Source organism: Anas acuta, chromosome 4 (assembly GCF_963932015.1).
Source record: "Anas acuta chromosome 4, bAnaAcu1.1, whole genome shotgun sequence".
In the NCBI taxonomy this organism is placed as follows: domain Eukaryota; kingdom Metazoa; phylum Chordata; class Aves; order Anseriformes; family Anatidae; genus Anas; species Anas acuta.
Window position 1 is genome coordinate 71,494,727 of NC_088982.1, and position 13,535 is coordinate 71,508,261.

The following is a 13,535-nucleotide window of genomic DNA, read 5'->3' on the forward strand; positions in this document are numbered from 1 at the left end:
TTCCTTTTGTTACTTGAGGAAACAAACAAGCTTCTCTAAGATTTATTTTAAGGGACTTCTGTGTCTTTCCGAAGAATGTTCCAGCAATTTCACTTAAAGCTGAAACAAACAATTTAGGATAAAAGCAGGGTAAGATGGGTGACCTAGTGACAGGAATCTGCACTGTCTCACCACTTCCCTCAGGGCTTGCTTTAGTAGTAGGAAATCGGGAAGAGCCAAAGAGAGAACGAAGTCATCTGCAACAGTTTTAAGCCGCAGTGGAATATAACTTTCTTATCTTAACTACAGGATGCCTCAGATAAAATTAGTTATCTTTTTCATTTACTAAAACAAGTGCAATATTTTAAATATACTAACAAATAAATGGCTGCATATATAAACACCCTGCAAAATGAAGCCTTTGTGAGCAAGTGACATGTACTTGACGAGTTAGTGCAGACTTTTAGTGTTAGCACCTGCTGTGGGTTACAGGAATATTTGCCAGTGCACCAGTCTTACTCAGAGAACTTTCCAGTATCTTCAATGCGCTTTTAACAAAGGTTTTTGCAAATAAAGTGCCTATAAAAATAAACATCCAAAGGTTGCCTACAAGCTGAAATGAAGCATATGAAAACACAGCCCAGACTTAAAGAAAATAGGTGTTAAGACAGCAACTACATAGCTGTTGACAACGTAGGCTGTTGACTGTTATATAGTCATCTACTAAGCGTTGATAGGATTCAAAGGCTAAGATAAAGTTTGGGAAAGGAATATTATATTGGTTTTGAGGGCTTACTTTAAACTTCCAGTTCTGCTTTGGCATTAATTCTGTAGTTTGGTTATCTTTAGTTCAAAACAATTCATATTTCTTTTAAGTACTTAATGATTTTTTTTTTTTTTTTTTTTTTTTTTACTCTGGTGAGGTTGTTTGCTTGTTTCAGAGAGATTTTTGCCTGTTAAAAATAGAATCAGCAAATGCTTTGATTTACTCAATCGAGGGCACAACAGTTTGAGGAACGGATTTTTTCTTTAAGCATATAAGCACATGGGAGTTTATTTTTTTTTTATCCCACTCATAGTGGGACTGGGGAGGATTGATTTCCAAGGAAAGCATTATAGTGATAAAGCTTGTACATGTAGTTTGTAGGGGTATAATAGGTTATTAAGAAAGTAATCAGTTATATTTTGCTGTTAATTTTGTTTTAAAATGAGGCTATTTGGTTCTAATCTTATTTGGAACAACTTTGACTTTATTGTTCCAACAATTGTTATTTTTAAGTATTCTACATCCATTTAATATTTCAGAGTAAAGTTTACATTTGATTAGTAAAGTCCCTTGAAATTACAAATATGCTTTATCAAAACTCATATAAAATGTAACCTCTGAGCAAGCTAGAAGTAGCCGTGTGCTACTGAAACCAATCTTTCAATTGCATATGGGGTGAAGGAGAATTTCTTTAGTCGCTTCTTGAATGAGAAGGCTGAGAAGGAAGTGAGACTAGATTATTTTTATGTGAAGAAAACTAATGTAAAGTAAACAAATGTTTTTTCAACTATGCTGAATAGCTTAGTTTATTTTCAGACTGCAGAACATAAAGCTTTTCTTGAGACCGATTCAAATTTCCTTAATTCAGCTAAATTTTCATGTTACCTCATGCTGTATCTTTCTAATAGATGACCTTTTCGTTTTGTGAATGTTGTAACTAACCACTGAATTTCTGCCAAGTACAGATGAAAAAAGTCTGCATTCTGTTCTGCTTTTTGCTAATTTAAATGTGATCTTAGTTTCCACTTTGTTTCCTCAGTGGCTAGTAAAACATATGCTTGCTGTTGATATTAAAGAGATTACATCCACTTGCCTTAATTGCTGGGAGAAAACCTGACCTTGACCCTTTGAAGCTTTACGTATGTCCAAAACTCCTGTAACTTCTGTATTATTGCAATAAAACCTTTTTAATATAGTCCAGCTGTTGGCCAAGAGCTGCTTGTCATCTTTTCTCAAATGTTCAACTATTTAAAAAAAAAAAAAAAATCGAGGGCAAGCACTGCTTTTTTTTTGGTGGTGCTAGTCACTTTTAAAGGTGGTGTACTTGCATTTTGCCCTGTGTTTTCCTCCTTCTCGTAAGGGAGAATGAAGACCACTTCCTAAAATCACTGATGCTCCTGCAAATGGTTTTGGAGAGCATGCATTAGCACCTTTCAACACCCACCTCCCTTTGTAGGTACTAAGTTTTAGTTTGGGGAAGAAATTGGATTGAGGTGTAACATCAGGGGGACAAGGGCACTGTCCCCTTTCCGTTCCCCTAAAACCCAGGTTCTTCTTGTGGGGAAGGCTGAGAACTAAAGGCACCTTCCCTCTAAGAGGACTGTGTAGGACCATGGAGCCTTTCTGTGTGGGTCTGCGTCCATCAAGAGCAGTTTTTTGGAGCTGTGCTCCTTGTAGTCCTTGGCTATACAAACACAGGAAAAATGTGGTGTATTGCACAGGACCTACAACCTTTAGTATCTGGTGAGGGAAAGAAGGATGATGTATACTTCCACATTTTCAGCTAAATCCCCATAAAAAATAGATTTTAAAAAAATGCCACTTTGGATAAATGGTGTTTGGATGTGAGTAACAGCAACTCCCTTCTCACAGCTGCGGAAAGTCACTGCATGTTTGTGACAGACCTGCCGCCATTTATTCAAACCTGACTTAAATTATAACAGCGGTGGAGGAGGAAAACAAGAGGGGAGCTACTCCATTGCAATAGCTGCCCTGAACCTCCTGGGGGAGATTTTGGTTTTATTCTCCTAAACGCTTTTGCAGCCACCCCCCTCAGCGCAGCGCGCCGCACCCCCCTTTGACTTGTGAAGCGGGCCAGCTGCTGCGCTCCCCATCCAACCTCGGGGGCGCCTTTACACACCCTTTTCCCCCAAAATCCCCATCCCAGCCGCCAAATCCTAACCCCTCGGCCCCATTCCCGTCCTTTGGGGGCTTTACTGTCAGCGCACGGCGGCGCAGCCCGGCCCCGGGGCGGGCGCTGTGAGGGCGCTGGGGGCGGCCGCGCCGCCTCAGGCCTCGCCTCCGCCATCTTAGGGGGGAGCCGAGCGCGGGCGCCTCTCGAAGGGATGGCGGCGGGGCCGTGGCTGCTGCGGGTGCCCAGCGCCACCGAGCTGCTGCTGGCGGCCGTGTGCTGGCTGGGCTGCTGCTGGCTGCTGCGGAGGAGGCGAAGGGAGGAGCCGCAGGGGCTGCCGCCGGGCCCCGCGCCCTGGCCGCTGGTGGGCAACTTCGCCTTCGCCCTGCTGCCGCCGCCCCTGCTGCGGAGGTGGGGGGTGGAGGTGTGGGGCCGCGGCCGGGGCTCCCCCGTCTTCTCCCCGCACGTCTTCCTCACCGGGCTCACCAAGATGTACGGCGGCATCTTCCGCCTCTTCGTGGGCAGCCGCCCCTTCATCGTCCTCAACACCTTCGGGGCGGTGCGGGAGGCGCTGGTGCAGCAGGCGGAGGTGTTCAGCGACCGCCCCTCCGTCCCCATCGTCCTGATGATCACCAGAAAGAAGGGTAAGGGGCCGGGGGAGGCCCTGATTTGGGGAAATTCAGGCAGAAATAAGGCTCCCGAGCGACATCGGGGGCATCTAACGGATGGGGCGGAATGAGGCTGCCTTTAATTGCAGCGCCCACCGCTTAATGAGCGCGCTGACATTTAGCGTGGATCAATTAAGATCAGAGGGACCTAGGCTGTATTGATTAAAAAGCAACCAGCTAGCATAGCTGCGGTTTTTTAAATTAATTTTAAAAAGGGATAGACTATTTATATTTAGCAATATAACATCTTACTGCTGTGCAATTCTTACAGGGCATGAATATTGCCAGGTCCCATAAATTCAGCAAGGACCGAGGGAAGAAAAGGGATGAGCAGCTAGACACTGGAGCAATTTGAGCTGTGCTGCTGCTGTAAGCAAACAAAACCACCCCAGCCCCAATCCCTGGAAAGCCAGGTTGGTTATTGACACGGCAAATTCAGCCCCAAATAAACCCGTTCCCGCACAGCCCTTCCACGTGTCTGATGACAGCAGTGCTGCCTGGAAACTTTACAGGAAAAAGGGGATTTGAAAAGTTTTTGGTTCTGTTTTTAAAGTGCCAGATAATGGACATTTGAGTAGGTTTTCTGTTTGTACAGAGAGGGGGAAATGCAGCTGATTCGCAGCCTGTACCAACTCATCCCAACGTCCTGCTTTAGGACTTTTGGAACTGTGTCATGTGTTTATATTTTTCAGTCCATTGTTAATACTAGGAATAATGTAATCAGACGACGTGGCTTTAAAGATTTCCAGCTCTGTGTTATATTGAGCTATTACACCTCTGGGATTGCAGACCCTTCAGGGTACAGCTGTCTCGCGTTCCTGCAAATTTCTGTGTTTCTATCTACAGATTTCTTATTTGTTTATTCTCCTTTTTGTCTTAGGGGTTATGAACGTGAAGCCTTAACAGAAATGTAGGTGACATTAAGTGTTGAAAAATGGTGTGTCTTCCTGTTGCCAATTTCTTGTGGCCATTTCTCTCCCATTTAAACTTAGCAGTAAGATTTGCAGTTGACAGAAGAATTGATGTTGCTTTTATAAAGTAACGTTTTATTTCTGGAAAAGAAATTAAAAAAAAACAAACTGATGATGTCACTACATTAGGAGAACAACAGCAAAACTCTCCCTTGTTTTGGTGACTTCAAACATTATCGGGTTGACCAAGGAGTCCATCAGAAGTAGCTGGCAGTGCATTTTGGTTTTGCGGTGGTACCTCTGGTGTGGTCTGTTAGGTTAACAGGAGATGTTTCTGTTTGTAAGTGAGCAATATTTACACGAAGGGAAGGAGTTGAATAGTGTTTCGTAATGATATAATTACACAGAACGCGTGCCTAGAGGCAGCAGAATTGTGGAGATGCAAGTCAGGTTGGCTCTGAATCTGGCTTCACCTTCCCTGGGTATTTGCAGCACGCGTATCCCTTACTTATATAGATTATAGCTAAAGAAAAAGCATCGGTTATGATAAATACGTGGTGCTTCCAGCCAGCTGGGCAGCTGAACTCTGCCACAACAGCTCTCTGCCCAGCAGTCCTTCCCAAACTGAGCCTGCGGGGGCTGCCCACAGGCAGCAGCTCTTCAAGCACTGCTCCCACACGGCTTCGTCCCACGGGGTCCATCCATCCCCCAGGAGCAAACTGCTCCAACACGGGTCCCCCACGGGTGGGCAGCAGCTCCCCCCAGCCCTCCTGCTCCACCGGGAGCTCCTCCATGGGCTGCAGCGTGGAGATCTGCTCCGTGTGGGACCCGTGGGCCTCCCAGGGCTGCTGTGAAGAAGTTTTGGGGGAGCTGTGTGCCTCCTCTAGCTCCTAGCCCAACGCTTGGGACAGAGTTGCCCTGTAACTTTTTCTTCTCTTCTGGTTTAGGGGTTGCAGGCCTGGGTAACTGTTTCCTCTTGCAAACAGAGCGGAGTGGTTTCAGACTGTTTCTTTCTCTTCCAGGTGTTATTTTTGCACCTTACGGCCCTGTCTGGAAGCAACAAAGGAAATTCTCTCTGTCAACGCTGCGGCATTTTGGAGTGGGAAGGCACAGTTTAGAGCCCAAGATCATAGAGGAGCTGAAGTTCATAAAGGAGGAAATGCTGAAGCACGGGAAGGATGCCTTTAGTCCTTTCCCGATTATTCGCAACGCGGTGTCCAACGTTATCTGCTCCATGGCCTTCGGCAGGCGTTTCAACTACGAGGATGTCGAGTTCAAGACGATGCTGAAGAACATGGCCCGCGCACTAGAGCTAAGTGTGAACAGCTACATGATCCTGGTCAACATCTGCCCGTGGCTGTACTACCTCCCCTTCGGGCCTTTCAGGGAACTGAGGAAAACAGAGTTAGACATGACTGCTTTTCTAAAAAAAATAATTGCACAGCACAGGGATACGCTGGATGCAGCAAATCCCAGGGACTTCATTGATATGTACTTCCTCCACGCGGAAGAGCAGAAGAACAACAAGGAGAGCAGTTTTAATGAAGACTACCTCTTTTTTATCATTGGTGACCTGTTCATCGCAGGCACAGACACAACTTCCAACACGATCTTGTGGTGCCTGCTCTACATGTCCATCTATCCAGATGTGCAAGGTAAGACTAAGTTCATTCTAGGGGTTTTATTCCAGACTAAAAAACTCCAGATGGATTTTCAGAAGCAGAAGCAAACAGCTGCACTATAGAAGTCATTAGGAGTGCTGCTACTACACATGCACGTGCAACAAATATAAACCAGGAATACTTTCATCAAGTACCTGAGATTTTGAGGTTTTCAGGTACTTCAGCTGCTTTACAAGTTAGCAAATAGATAGTGTTTACAGCCCCTATCTGTCTGGAATAATCTGTTTAAATAGGTCAAGATCATAGTTTATTGTCCAAATAATCTGTGTCAACACAGGTTGTTGAGCAAAGGTTGCAAAGTAGGGTATCACTTCAGCAAAGGTTCACAAAGGACAGATTTGAAACAGTATCGCATGGGCTCATTCTTCTGTTTTTTTAATGATCCTGGGTTATCACTGCTTGACTTGATAGGCAGGTACAAGAATGAGATATGTTCTAAATTACACAAGTGATATCTGGAAGGGTTTTGTGTTGGTGTTTTTTTTTTTTTTAATCCCTGTCAATATATTTGTCTTGTTTCCTACAGGAGATACAATAAATGCATAACTTCCAGCAGTAGCAAATGGTGCAGACAGATACTTTCTGGAAAGGCAGACGAAGGGCTGTTTGGGGTGGGGGAAATCAGGGAGTATGTATTTGTCTGCTGAAGGCAGTTTTCATTTTTACATGGGAAAGAAGCGTAGTGGAGCAGGTACCCAAGGGCCACAGCATTAACAGACCTCCTACCGTTCAGGTAGTTTTTGTTGTGTGTTCTTCATAGGAGAACTTGTTTTCCTAGCAAACCCAATAGGTGGCAGCAAATGTTCATTGAACACAGCCCATACTGCATTTTGGGGTGCTTCTCTGCCTCTGAAACCAGGAAACTTTTTGCATTGGGCTTTTGTTTAATCTGGAGTCGGCACTAGGGAGAGAGAAGAGCAAAAACTTTGAACTCTCAGAAGCCTGGCTTCCACATCTTGGAAAAGGGAAGCTGGACCACCACAAAATATTCAGGATATCAAGGGTGGAACCTGAAAACTGACTTTTTATTTTGGATGAAAGGCTGATTGTGGTGTCTTCTCTTTCAAGGTTATCTTTTGCTGTGTATCCACATTCCAAGTGCCCTGGAATAAAAGCAGCAGAATCCAGTCCAAGGGCGAGGGAAATCTTGCAGCTTGGAAACTTGTTTAATAGAACTTCTTGTGCTGAGCCTTCAGAGAGAAGAAAGGGACAAACAAATACTTTGAGTGGAGATCAGCTCACTAATTTATGTTTTCTCTTTGCAGAAGGGCTGTATGGGGGAAGGAACATCCTTCCTGGGGATCTGGGAAGTAGCTGAGTTTGGGTTCTGTGAGCAGAAAGCAGGAAACAGCAAGAGCGAGTTGCGTGTCTGTAGTGCATGCAGTAACAGCGCCAGAAGTTCCCAAAGCAGCTACCTTGACATCTTTCCCATCTCTTCACCACCTTTTCCAGTTTAGAGAACTGACTTTTTTATTTCAGGGACCAGAGACCAGCTGGAGCATGCAGTGCATGCAGTCTGGCTTTGTTCTTTTTTAATTCTGGCCAGAAACTTGATGCTTTCACCATTCAAGTTACCATATAGTTAAATGGCAAACTGAGGTTGGATCTGGAGCAGAACTTTTCCTGTACTTAAGCAATGCAGCGGTGCTGTCAGTGTCTGTCCTGCCGGTGGCTTTCCTCTGGACAGTTGTCAAGATTGTGCTTGGTTGTTTTTTTCTTAAATGAGGCTGTTCTGTAAGCTTCTGCTAGGATAGCTATTTCTGCTAGGAAATCATGTCTCGCAGTCGTTTTTGACAAATCTGTGTAAACAATGAAGCATAGACAAGTGAAATTAAGGTCATGCCTTCTCACATATTGTGCATCTCTTTCATTTTTCTCACTCCCTTTGAATAGAGAAGGTTCATGCAGAAATTGAAGCAGTTCTGGGACGTGACAAGGTTCCCTCTCTCACCCACAAGGCTCAAATGCCCTTCACAGAGGCAACCATTTTGGAAGTGCAGAGGATGACGGCAGTGGTTCCCCTTTCCATTCCTCGAATGGCTTCAGAAACCACTGGTAAGCATTTGCAGAGACTTGTTCATACAGTGTTTCCTTGGTGGGTGAAAATCTGATGGGACATCTGGTGAGAATTTACAAAGGCCTCATTTATGCACTGGGACATGTAACTTCAGCATGGGAAATGCCATTCAGAGAGCGGGTGGGCTCAAGATATCCACCTAGGTAAGCAGCACGCCTGACCTAACATCCAGAAGTTTTCTAATGTAGAGTCTCTTTCCCAGAGGTCAGTTTGTGTTAACTCATGTGCGTAGTGGTAGTTAAAAGCTGAGAGGCCACCTTTGCATCGAACAGCAGAGCTGGTTTTGGCTATCAGACACAAAACTCTGAAAATACTAATTTCAAGTAGCTGCTTTGCTTTGCTGAAAGGCATGTGCCACAGAGAACACTACAATAAATATTCTTTTCAAAGTCTCTTTGTTGGCTGTGTTTCTGTAAACATAGCTGAGAACTGGTTGAAGTCAGCGGGAGGTAGCAGCACTTGGCTTTCAGCTCCAGCACCGAATTGATTTGCTTTTCTAATGTTTTTGCTTGCAGGACGGTGAGGTGCAGCAGGCTGCAATGAGGCTAGTCACTTCAAAACCCTTTTGTGCTTACAGTTCAAAACCCACCCCTCTTCCTTATCTCCGCCTTCGCTGTGCTGGGGCTCTGTGGCAGCACAGGATCGGGAGGAAACTGGGTCACAACGCCTCCATGCAGCAGCGTGCCTTTCTGACTGCTGCTGCAGCTGTCCTGCTGGCACGCTCAGGGAGGCCTCGAAGAGTAACGTGGCTGAGGCTTCTCTACTGCCTTTTCCCTGCAGGGAGCTGTTGCCCTGGCTTGGTGTCTCTCTAGCTGCTCTGGCCTGCGTGATGCTGACCTGGCGAGGCCAGCAGCAGTCACCTTTGCCTCAAGCTCCTGCTACGTTTGCAACCCACAGCTGGGGTTCTGTCTAATTGTCGTGGTGGTTTCCAGGCTTCATTCTTTAATAAGTCGTCTGTGTTTGCTCCTGGCAGTTTGTCAGATCCTCTGTCTTTGTGCTTTTGTTCCAAGTGCTGCAGGGATACACTATTCCTAAGGGCAGCGTGATCGTGCCCAACTTGTGGGCAGTGCACAGAGATCCTAACATTTGGGAGAACCCGGATGACTTTCAGCCAACAAGATTTCTGGATGAAAATGGCCAGCTAATTAAGAAAGAGGCTTTCATTCCTTTTGGAATGGGTAAGATATCCACACGCACTCATGAGCTGCTTGGGGGTGGTGGCGTTTTTCAAGCAGAGGGCCTCAGAGGCACGAGATTGACAAGGACTCACGGGACTTTCTGCAGAGCTTGTTTTATTATTTCATTTGGTGGCTTGCAAAATGGGTCGTGTTCCTCAGAGCTCCAGTTGCCAGGCAGAAATGGGAAGTGATGAATCTTACTTTGACACCACTTTTCCTACAGATGTAAATGCTGTTTATACCAGGCAGTAAACCTGAGCAAAATTCAGGCTCAAATACTGGAGACCAAAGCTTTGGAAGTCTGTAATTTACTCAGAGCTTGAGCAATTCTGTGTTTGGGATATGCTAGACTAGGAGTTGCATGTGTGTTAACGGCTGGATCAGCAGTGTCAAACAGTAACACATCTCTTTCTAACTGTTCTTCAGGTAAACGTGTGTGCATGGGAGAGCAGTTGGCGAAAATGGAGCTGTTCTTAATTTTTGCAAGTCTAATGCAAAGTTTTACCTTTGTGTATCCTGAAAATGCTACAAAACCATCTATGGAGGGAAGGTTTGGTCTAACGTTAGCTCCGTGTCCGTTCAAAATAATAGCTTTGAAGAGATGATACAGCATCACAAACGATGAAACAAAGAAATACTGCACTTTTTAATTCCAGCTTTATTTTCTTTCCAGCTTATTTTGGTAATTTCTTACCAGAAAAACGGTGACTGTGTAGGCTTTCATTTCATATCAGTGAGAAAGATCCATTTACAGTTCTGGATAGAAAACATTCTTTTGGTTAGCTGTTGCATTCCACAGAGGAACTGACTGTATAGTTTGTAATTTGATATTAAAACTTGCTGGGCTTGAGCCCTCTGTCTGTTAAGCTAATGCTGTCCATTTGTCAGATGTTAATTATGGAAGAATGGTCCAAAACATCTGTTGCTACTTTAATGAATAATGATTATTATTTTGGTAAAAGCAGAATGTGAACATTTAACCCACCCAACATGTGAAGGACATTGTCTAATATCAGAAGAATTAACGATTAACAGGGTATTAGCCTCTTCTGTATAAAGAAACATTCTAGCAGAGCCTAAATAACAACAAATCTTTGCTTCAAAGGACTAAATGACACTTGCTTTAACCTTGGAGCATTCTTTCTTGTGAGAAAGTCATAGGTGTAGACTGGATCAAATCAGTCCCAATTCTCGGATCCAAACTTCCTTGACTATCAGGGCTCACTGTAAACACGATATGCATGTACCAAATCAAAAAATAATAATAATAATGCACATGCCAGGCTCACTTGGAGGTCAGACAAATCTGGACATGCCACGTTCTTAACCTGGGGGTGTAAAAGGAGTGCGCAGCCTCTGGGCACAGATGTTTTATTCCTAAACATCAGGGCTGATTTCCCTAACACAAAGCAGAAGCCTGTTTTCTCTGGTGCCAAACAGATACTCAAGACTACATCTGTGCTTTGCATTCGCTGTTTTCCCCGAGTCAGAAGTGATGGTTTGTTGTCTGGCTGCAGCCTGGGTGAGACCAACAGCCAGGGAGACCTCCGCGTGGATAATCCTGAAGCTGGGGCTTGCACTCAGGATTTTCCTGTACGGGCAGTGAGGATAGTACTGCCACAACCTTTTTGGCTTTGAGAACTGGAGTCTTGCGTCAAATGTGCATCAAAATGACACTATGGACATAGGTCTTAGGCATATAAAATGAGGAATCTGACAAACTTGAGGTCTGACTATAGAGGATGTTTCTTTGGTATCTCCCAAATGCTGTAAAAAGATCTGCCGTATGTATAAAAGTAATATGACAGGACCTTACTCTTTTCTCATGCAGAATTTTGGTGCTGTTGACCTTTGTCAGAACGAGCGTCAGGGAAACCTGTTAGGTATTTCAGAATGGGGCACTCAGTAAAGCCATTTAAATAAAAAGATCTCTCAAATGTCTGAAGTAGTCTTTGAGAGATGTGTAACAATTAACCTTTACATAATTTTCTTAACAATCCTTAGATCTCTTTATATACCTTTTGAGCTATCAATTTCGTATTAGATAAAATAAATACGTATGTATTCTTCTAAGGAATTTTTGTCCTTATTGGAAATACAGAAAATACTAGCAGTGCTCCTGATGTCAAGTTTACAAGACTGGAATGTGAAATAGACTGTAAAGTGAAATTGGGAATTCTGTAGCATGAAACCTAAACTGCAAAAGAAAATTCAGTCCGTAAGCTTTAAATTAGCTCTGTTTCTGTCACTTTTTAACTCAAAGTTTTAAAGCCAACTTGTGCCTAGCAAAAACTGTAAGATACTTTGGGTTTCAATTAAGCTTTTCCTTAGCTGTTGCAAGTAACACAATGGCTTAGTTTCTGAATAATGAATTTGGTTGGTCTGGTACCCCTCTGTTTTTTGTGAGAACTTCCAGTTCTTACAAAATCTAAGTTTTTACTGTATAGGTTAGCCCATGCTGGTGGATGTTTGTTTGTTTGTTTGTTTGTTGGTATGAAATTTTTGAAAACCAGATTGCACAATAAGAAGTTGAGTTTGCTACCATTGCTAATTAACTTGCACTAAAAGCTGACTTCATTGGAGTGATAAACATACATTTCTTTAGCTTTATATTTTCTAATGAATAATATACGGTTGGGATTTTTGACTGGAAATCCTTAAATGCTTAATTTGAAAGCTAAAGTGAAATGCTGATAATATTTATCTTTCTGTTGAAATGCCTCTATAAACACATAATGATGTTAGTGTGCAAATAATGACTTATAAAATATCTGTCCTTTTAATCATGAGGACATATTTGAAAAGCACTTTAGTATTTTATTGTTATTTTTTTAAAGATTCCAAAGAAGAGATGATTCACATAATCTCCTAGTATGGGGAATTGTATATATCTGTGCGTGTCTTGCCTGCTGGATTTAGTTTAAAATGTCAGCTTTGAAAATTACCCTCCTACAAATAGCACTTTAAAGGTGTGATTTCTGGTGATACCTATAATCAAACACCGTGTATTGTGACAAGCTCAAAATAGCGATGTGGCGGTGCAGCCGTGTCAGTGTCTGCCTGAATCCAAGATGCTGTTGGAAGTGACAATACAGACCTGCCTCTCATCGCTTCCAGATGCACTGACATTGGTGTAGGATGCCACAAAAGTAACTAAACAATAGCAATGCAATGTTTGTGTTTTCAAAACCGTGTTGCCATCTTTGGTAAACTGTAAATAAAGTGGCAGCAGATCTGGTTTGTATTGTAAATTTATCCTTCCCTTCCTTTTTTTTTTTTATTGGAGAAGGAAGCATCTCAAATGCCTTATTGAAAAACGTACGTTTATATAAATGGATGGCTATTTCTGAATGATGAAAATGTCTTTATTTCTAAAAATTACTTCAGAATTTGCTTCAATGTAATTTTATTTTTAATAAAGTCATTCCTAAGTAAGTGCTTGACAGCTTTGCACAGTTATTTTAATGAATTCCATTTGCTGGCTAAGCTTGCGATATTTGGCATTTTACATGTTATGTAAAACAAAAAGCTTTTGAGTGAGAAGATGTTACAGAATGTTTTGGATGGGGAGTCAAGGAAGTAGTGGGAGGGTGGTGGTGGGGTGAAACTGGGAAAATATAATAGCAGGATGTTATGAGCAAGTAATAGAGTATGTCTCTTCGTTCTCTCCATGCAGTTTTACAAACCCTGTTACTCCGAAAGAATAAAAGGAGGAGAGAGGCGTGGAGATGGAGGAGGTAAAAGGGAGAAGGTGCTAAGAGGAGATGGATGGTCTGAGGAGCTGAGGTGTAGTTTTGTTGGACCCCTGGTGCAGAGGAGTCTGAGGGCAGAGGTGCTGGGGCCTGAGGGGGGCAAAGAGAGGCAGGAGGCCCCTGAATGCAGAAGGGGAAGGGATGAGTGGGCCATAAGTGAAGTGCTTGTTGGGGAGAAATGGATTGGAGCCCTGCCTGCTGCACTTGGAGAGCTCGGCAGAGGGTTGGCTGCTCTCTGGGGAAGTCCTGGGTTTTAAACCTGGAGTTATGCTGCAAGTAGCTTGGCACAGGGAACTTGGTTTTAGAGGACGGTGTTAATTACCCACTCAGTCATTTGTGTACGCAGGGAACGGTGACTGAGCCTGCTTGCTTGGGTGAAGCTGTTCCCAGC

At 43.6% G+C, this 13,535-nt stretch overlaps 2 protein-coding genes across 2 annotated transcripts in view; one reads left to right on the forward strand and one right to left on the reverse strand.

Annotated features, from left to right (window-relative positions):
* Positions 1-13,535, reverse strand: part of ETNPPL (ethanolamine-phosphate phospho-lyase) — a 397,476-nt gene that overhangs the window by 83,259 nt on the left and 300,682 nt on the right. The gene's annotated exons all lie outside the window — the stretch shown is intronic.
* On the forward strand, positions 2,875-12,835 carry CYP2U1 (cytochrome P450 family 2 subfamily U member 1). The gene is made up of 5 exons (XM_068681917.1): positions 2,875-3,520; positions 5,478-6,110; positions 8,031-8,192; positions 9,225-9,392; positions 9,819-12,835. The coding sequence occupies exons 1-5, from the start codon at positions 3,091-3,093 to the stop codon at positions 9,995-9,997; spliced, it is 1,572 nt and encodes a 523-aa protein (XP_068538018.1). The 5' UTR covers positions 2,875-3,090; the 3' UTR covers positions 9,998-12,835.

Bases quoted from the DNA above. Each gene is read 5' to 3' on its own strand.
- CYP2U1 (XM_068681917.1), top strand. From the start codon at position 3,091: ATGGCGGCGGGGCCGTGGCTGCTGCGGGTGCCCAGCGCCACCGAGCTG. The intron at 3,521-5,477 runs GTAAGGGGCCGG...TTTCTCTTCCAG, and splicing joins GATGATCACCAGAAAGAAGG to GTGTTATTTTTGCACCTTAC. The intron at 8,193-9,224 runs GTAAGCATTTGC...TTTTGTTCCAAG, and splicing joins AATGGCTTCAGAAACCACTG to TGCTGCAGGGATACACTATT.